Here is a 7,849-nt window from a genome sequence, read left to right on the forward strand (position 1 = left end):
GACTTTTTATAATTAGGAAACAAAAAGAATTTAGAAGGCATGAAAGCAGCCCGTAAGGTGCATTCCTAAGGACTGCCCATTGAAACTGACAAAATTGCCCTTGTTTGATGAGAGGAATGAGCAGAGCACTGAGGTGGTGAACAGGGATCTAGTGAGACTTTCCCAGCATGTTTCTACCAAAGCTTTCTCTAAGCTTCTCGGAACACTCTCCTAATAAGCAGATGTTTGGCCCTTCAGAAAGTCAACAAGCAAAATGCCTTGAGTGTCCCAAAACACTGATGCCATGATGTTGGCTCCTGACTGGCCTCCTTTTCCTTTGACTGGACCACTGCCACCTCTCGGTAGCCGTCGCTTTGATGATGCTTTGCATTCGAGGTCATATTGGTAAAGCCATGTTCCAACTTCCGGTTACAATTTGTCAGAGGGATGCGTCAGGATCGTGATCCCTCCTGTTTAAAATTTCCACTGATAGCTCTCGTCGTAACTGCAGCTGATCTGGGCACAGTGGTTTTCACAGCCACTGCAGGATTCATCTCCCACATCTTCTCACCTCTTCTTGAAACAAGCTATACATTCGTAAAGAGTTCATTTCTTTGGGGTAGTGTCCTTAGAAGCTTTTGTTAAAACATCAATGATTTCTTCATTCTTCCACCCAAGCTTCACCAGAAATTTGATGTTTGCTCTTGCTGCAATTTTCGTGGAATTCATGTTGCTCTGATAGGAGTCCTTTTCAGTAGATGTCTCATCCTTCTCAGTGCCTCAAACTAGATCTAGTTCAGAAAGGTTATAAGAAGTTCGGACAAGTTTATTTGAGTGCAAACCAGTGGAAACCCATGCATAGTTTCTGCACCATGTGCATTTTCTATGAACCTTTTGAAGAACCCCTGTGTTGAACATTGCCCAAGTCGTGGGAGAGAAGTGGGTGCGGTCCACATCCTGTCCTCAATTTGCCCTCAGCGGAGGAGTGCACAGAGCAGGGAAACGCAACCCCAGAGAGATCCTGCCCTGCAGCATGCAGCAGACTGCTGGCCCAGTCCTGGCTCCATGGGGTGCTGTGTGGGCCCAAGCAAGTTGACCAAACTCCCTGACGCTGAAATGAATCCTAGGTGGCCCAATTCCAGTAGCCATGATAGGACTGCCCTGCAGGGACAGTTAATTAACTCAGGAAAAGCAACCTAGCTCCAAGGTTAGCAACCAGGAGTTCCAGTTGATTCCATTAGTGCACCCCTTGAGGCATTCCCAAGCTGGAGTCTGGTGGAAGATGAGGCTCAGTGTGATTGGATGGAAGCAGCAACCTATCAAGGAGAAGTCCCACCCACTCTGCCCTGTGCGTCTATAAAGGCGACGGGTGGCGGGGGCGGCACTCATTGAAGCCGCCAGTTGGGAGAGGAGCAGAGCCAGGCCGGTGCTCCCGAAGGCAGCAAGATGTTGCGAGCCACAGCTCCCTGCTGGTTCCCACCTGGATACCCAGAAGCTAAGAAGGTGGCCGAGGGGGCGGCCCTGGAGGCAAGAAGCCGCCAGTTGGGAGCGGAGCAGAGCCAGGCCGGTGCTCCCGAAGGCAGCAAGATGTTGCGAGCCACAGCTCCCTGCTGGTTCCCACCTGGATACCCAGAAGCTAAGAAGGTGGCCGAGGAGGCGGCCCTCGAGGCTCCAGAATTCCCCCTGCCCTCTCATCAGCCTGCCCAGAGCTTCGGGCTCCGGGTGCCCCAGATGCACAACCAGGCCTCCGCATTTGTGGACATCCAGGCGGAGCCCCAGAACAGGGGTCCGGCGGTGCCCCCAGCGTGTCTCAAGATGGTGACGGAGGCGTCCTACTTCCCTGCGCAGAGGGGATCGGCCTGCTGCTTGCCAGCCGCCCCAAGGCTGACAGAGAGGCCCTCGGGAGTCCGCATCTCAGCCCCCAGGAAGAGGAAGACGATCGCCCAGTCTTCCAGCCCTTGCTTGGTCACAGGTTGCACAGATGCCAAGAGAACCCGGGTGGCCAGCAGCAGCCAACGCTCCAGTGGCTCCAAGGTCGGCAGACAGCCAGGGAAGACGCGCAACAGGTCAGGGATGGCATGCAAGACCACCACCACCATCAGCTCTAAGCGAATCGTCCGTCGTCCATCCCTACCGAGTTTGAAGAAACCTATTATCCTCCGAAGGTCTGGGTGCCAAGTCCCCACCGTCCTCCGCCGAGGCTATCTCCAACTGTTCACCGAAGAGTGTCTCAAGTTCTGCGCCTCCAAGCAGGAGGCCGTGGAGAAGGCGCTGAACGAGGAGAAGGTGGCCTACGACTGCAGCCCCAACAAGAACAGGTACCTGAACGTGGTCCTGAACACCCTCAAGAGACTGAAGGGCCTGACCCCCAGCTCCATGCCGGGCCTCAGCAGGGCCGCCCTGTACAGCCGCCTCCAGGAGTTCCTGCTCAGCCAGGACCAGCTCAAGGAGAACGGCTACCCCTTCCCGCACCCCGAGCGGCCCGGAGGCGCCGTCCTCTTCACTGGCCAGGGGAAGGGGCCCGGCGACTCCTCCTGCAGGGTCTGCTGCCGTTGTGGCACCGAGTACCTGGTGTCCTCCTCGGGCCGCTGTGTACGCGACCAGTTGTGTTATTATCACTGGGGGCGGGTCCGCTCGAGCCAGGTGGCTGGAGGCCGGGTTAGCCAGTACACCTGCTGTGCAGCTGCTCCTGGCTCTGTGGGCTGCCAGGTGGCAAAGCAGCACGTGCGGGACGGCCGCAAGGACAGCCTCGATGGCTTCGTGGAGACCTTCAAGAAAGAGTTGTCCAGAGACGCTTATCCAGGAATCTACGCCTTGGACTGTGAGATGTGCTACACCACGCATGGCCTAGAGCTGACCCGCGTCACCGTGGTGGACGCCGACATGCGAGTGGTGTACGACACCTTCGTCAAGCCCGACAACGAGATCGTGGACTACAACACCAGGTTTTCCGGAGTCACCGAGGCCGACGTCGCCAAGACGAGCATCACCTTGCCCCAAGTGCAAGCCATCCTGCTGAGCTTTTTCAGCGCCCAAACCATCCTCATCGGGCACAGCCTGGAGAGCGATCTGCTGGCCCTGAAGCTCATCCACAGCACCGTGCTGGACACGGCCGTGCTCTTCCCGCACTACCTGGGTTTCCCCTACAAGCGTTCCCTCAGGAATCTCGCGGCCGACTACCTGGGACAGATCATCCAGGACAGCCAGGACGGCCACAACTCCAGCGAGGACGCAAACGCCTGCCTGCAGCTGGTGATGTGGAAGGTCCGACAGCGCGCCCAGATCCAGCCACGCCACCGGTCCGCCTCTCCCGCCGCCCTGGCCTGTCCTTGGCCCCAGGCCCCTTCCACAACCGCCATCAGTCCCGAGAGCTCACCCTGTCCACCTCGCCGCAAGGCCAAAGAAACCGGAGCAGTCGACGGCAGGAGAGGGCAAAAAGCCAAGAGTAACCCCAACCGGCCACTCCCAGTCCCCCGGAATCCCTGCCGCGGACCCTCGGGCCTGTCCCCATCCCTCTGCCCTTCCCAGACCTCTGTCCTTCCACTAATCGCCTCCCGCAGCACCGAGCCGCCACTCCCGGTCCCCCGAGTCCCTGCCGCGCCCCCTCGCGCCTGTCCACATCCCTCTGCCCATCCGAGACCTCTGTCCTTACACCACTAGCCACCCCACGTGGGACTTCCATGGCCTCTGAGTACAAGGCCAGCCCCCCGGCCCACCAGCTTTCTGAATGTGTGCTTACCTGTTTTTCTCGAGAGGCACCACAGTGAGGTGGGTGAAGCACTTAGGCTCTGGAGTTAGATATCTGGGTTCAAGGCCAAATTCCACCACTTACTAGGTTTCTAATATTGCACAGATAATGTCTTTGCGCTTCTACCTTTTGATCTTTAAAGTGTGATCAAAAGAGACTTAGACTCCCACATCATAATAATGGGAAACTTTAACAGCCCTCTGTAAACATTAGACAGACCAACGAGACAGAAATCTAAAAAGGATATCCAGGAATTGAACTCAGCTCTGCACCAAGCGGACCTAGGAGACATCTACAGAACGCTCCACCCCAAATCGACAGAATATACATGCTTCTCAGCACCACATCACACTTATTTCCACATTGACCACATAGTTGGAAGGAAAGCACTCCTCAGTAAATGTAAAATAACAGAAATTACTACAAACGGTCTTTCAGACCACATTGCAATCAAAGTAGACCTCAGGATAAAGAAACTCACTCAAAACCGCTCAACTGCATGGAAACCGGACAACCTGCTCCTGAATGAGTACTGGGTACTTAAGGAAATGAAGGCAGAAAGAAAGATATTCTCTGAAACCAATGAAAACAAAGGCACAACATACCAGAATCTCTGGGTCACATTTAAAGCAGTGTGTAGAGGGAAATTTATAGCACTAATTGCCCACGAGAGAAAGCAGGAAAAATCAAAAATGCATACCCTAACATCACCATTAAAAGAATGAGAGAAGCAAGAGCAAACACATTCAAAAACTAGCAGAAGGCAAGAAATAACTAAGATCCGAGCAGAACTGGTGGAGATAGAGACACAATAAACCCTTCAACAAATCAATGAATCCAGGAGCGGGTTTTTGGCAGTGATCAACAAAATTGATAGAGCACTAGCAAGACTAAGAAAGAAGAAAAGAAAGAAGAATCAAACAGATGCAGTAAAAAATGATAAAGGGGATATCACCACCGATCCCACAGAAATACAAACTACCATCAGACAATACTATCAGCACCTCTAAGCTAATGAACTAGAAAACCTAGAAGAAATGGATAAATTCCTGGACGCATACAACCTCCCCAGAGTAAACCAGGAAGAAGTTGAATGCCTGAGTAGACCACTAACAGGCTCTGAAATTGAGGCAATAATTAACAGCCTATCAAGCAATAAAACTCCAGGACCAGACGGATTCACAGCCGAATTCTACCAGAAGGACAAGGAGGAGCTGGTACCATGCCTTCTGAAACTATTCCAATCAACAGAAAAAGAGGGAATCCTCCCTCACTCATTTCATGAGGCCGGCATCATCCTGATCCCAAAGCCTGAGAGAAATACAACCCAAAAAGAGAATTTTAGGCCTATGTCCCTGAGGAACATCGATGGGAAAATCCTCCATAAAATACCGGAAAAACGAATCCAGCAGCATATCAAAGGGCTTATCCATCATGATGCAGTGGGCTTCATCCCTGACATGCAAGGCTTGTCCATCATATGCAAAACAATAAACATAATCCAGCATATAATCAGAACCAAAGACAGAAACTGCGTGATTATCTCAACAGATGCAGAAAAGGCCTTTGACAAAATTCAACAGCCCTTCATGCCAACAACTCTCAATAAATTAGGTATTGATGGGACATCTCCCAAAATAATGAGGGCTATTTAGGGCAAACCCACAGCCAATATCATACTGAATGGGCAAAAAGTGGAAGCATTCCCTTTGCAAACTGCCACAAGACAGGGATGCCCTCTCTCACCACTCCTATTCAACATAGTATTGGAACTTCTGCCCAGGGCAATCAGGCAGGAGAAAGAAATAAAGAGAAATCAATTAGGAAAAGAGGAAGTCCAATTGTCCCTGTGTGCAGATGACATGATTGAATATTTAGAAAACCCCAACGTCTCAGCCCAAAATCTCCTTAAGCTGATAAGCAACTTCAGCAAAGTCTCAGGATACAAAATCGAGGTGCAAAAATCACAAGCATTCTTATACACCAATAAGAGGCAAACAGAGAGCCAAATCATGAGTGAGCTCCCATTCACAATTGCTTCAAAGAGAATAAAATGCCTAGGAATCCAACTAACAAGGGATGTGAAGGACCTCTTCAAGGAGAACTACCAAGCATTGCTCCACGAACTAAAAGAGGAGACAAACAAATTGAAGATTATTCCACCATCACGGATTGGAAGAATCAATATCGTGAAAATGGCCATACTGCCCAAGGTAAATTATAGATTCAATGCCATCCCCATCAAACTACCAATGACTTTCTTCACAGAACTGGAAAAAACTGCTTTAAAGCTCATATGGAACCACAAAACGGCCCCCACTGCCAACATATTCCTAAGCCAAAAGAACAACGATGGAGGCATCAAGCTGTCCGACTTCAAGCTACAGTAGAAGGCTACAGTAACCAAAGAGCATGCTATCGGTTGCCGTTTTGGTTACCGTAGACCAATGGAACAGAATAGAGCCCTCAGAAATAATACGACACATCTACAACCATCTGATCTTTGACAAACCTGACAAAAACAAGAAATGGGGAAAGGATTCCCTATTTAAAAAATGGTGCTGGGAAAACAGGCTAGCCATATGTCGAAAGCTGAAATCGGATCCCTTCCTTACACCTTGTACAAAAATTAATTCAAGACAGAAGAAAGACTTAAATGTTAGATCTTAAACCATACAAACCCTAGGAGAAAACCCAGCCAATACCATTGAGGACACAGGCATGGGCAAAGACCTCATGTCTAAAACGCCAAAAGCAATGGCAACGAAAGCCAACATTGACAAACAGCATCTAATTACACTAAAGACGTTCTGCATAGCTAAAGAAACTCCCATGAGAGTGAACAGGCATCCTGCAGAAAGGGAGAAAATTTTTGCAATCTACTCATCTGACAAAGGGCTAATATCCAGAATCTACTAAGAACTCAAACAGAGTTACAAGAGAAACCAAACAAGCCCATCAACAAGTGGGGGAAGGATATAAAGAGACACTTCTCAAAAGAAGACATTTATGCAGCCAACAGACACATGAAAAAATGCTCATCAACACTGGCCATCAGAGAAATGCAAATCAAATCCGCAATGAGATATCATCTCACACCAGGTAGAAGAGCGATCATTAAAACGTCAGGAAACAACAGGTGCTGGAGAGGTAGTGGACAAATAGGAACACTTTTACACTGTTGGTGGGACTGTAAACTAGTTCAACGGTAGTGGAAGATAGTGTGGTGAATCCTCAAGGATCTCGAAATAGAAATACCTTTTGACCCAGCCATCCCATTACTGGGTATATATACCCATAGGATTAGAAATCATGCTGCTAAAAGGACACACGCAGACGTATGTTTATTGCGGCACCATTCACAGTAGCAAAGACTTGGAACCAACCCAGATGTCCATCAATGATAGACTGGATTAAGAAAATGTGGCACAAATACACCATGGAATACTATGCAGCCATGAAAAAGCATGAGTTCATGCCCTTTGGAGGGACACGGATGAAGCTGGAAACCATCATTCTTAGCAAACTATCGCAAGGACAAAAAAACCAAACACCGCATGTTCTCATTCATAGGTGGGAATTGAAGTATGAGAACGCTTGGACACAGAAAGGGGAACATCACACACCGGGGCCTGTCATGGGCGTGGGGAGGGGGAGGGATAGCATTAAGAGATATACCTAATGTAAATGACTAGTGAATGGGTGCAACACACCAACCAGGTGAATCTTGGAAGGCAAAAGCTACTGAATTTAGCGAATTTGTGGAGGCATTCCCAGAAATCAGCCAGGTGAAGTATCACACAACCGAAGACTGCACCACTCCTCTAAGGCAGCACTATGCGGCAAACCCAGACGGCCACTCTTCTCACCCCTCCTCCGTTGGCTGTTCTGGGTAATGTGGTTCAAAAGTCACCTAGGCAACTGCAAAAATAGCTGAAATGGAGTAAGGGCTTCAGGCTGGTGACTAGCAGAGGTCCACCTGACCCCCGTAAGCTGCTGAACAAGAAGGGCTGCCAGAAGTGTCTCCCTAGGGAATTTGGTGGAGACGAAGACCCGCTCACTGGACAAGGGTTCCTCCCAGGAGACGCCCGAGCGGAAGAAACGGGCTGTGAGCCACGCCCT

The 7,849-nt window shown here is 50.0% G+C and overlaps 1 protein-coding gene across 1 annotated transcript; it reads left to right on the top strand.

Annotated features, from left to right (window-relative positions):
* Positions 1-1,566: 1,566 nt before the first annotated feature.
* LOC134810791 (exonuclease GOR-like) lies at positions 1,567-3,303 on the top strand (the record flags this gene model as incomplete). Its single annotated transcript, XM_063816829.1, has 1 exon — positions 1,567-3,303. A coding segment is annotated over exon 1 (1,737 nt), but the record flags the coding sequence as incomplete, so codon positions are not given.
* Positions 3,304-7,849: the final 4,546 nt, after the last annotated feature.

The sequence above is a fragment of the Pan troglodytes genome, chromosome 7 (genome assembly GCF_028858775.2).
Source record: "Pan troglodytes isolate AG18354 chromosome 7, NHGRI_mPanTro3-v2.0_pri, whole genome shotgun sequence".
Lineage (NCBI taxonomy): Eukaryota > Metazoa > Chordata > Mammalia > Primates > Hominidae > Pan > Pan troglodytes.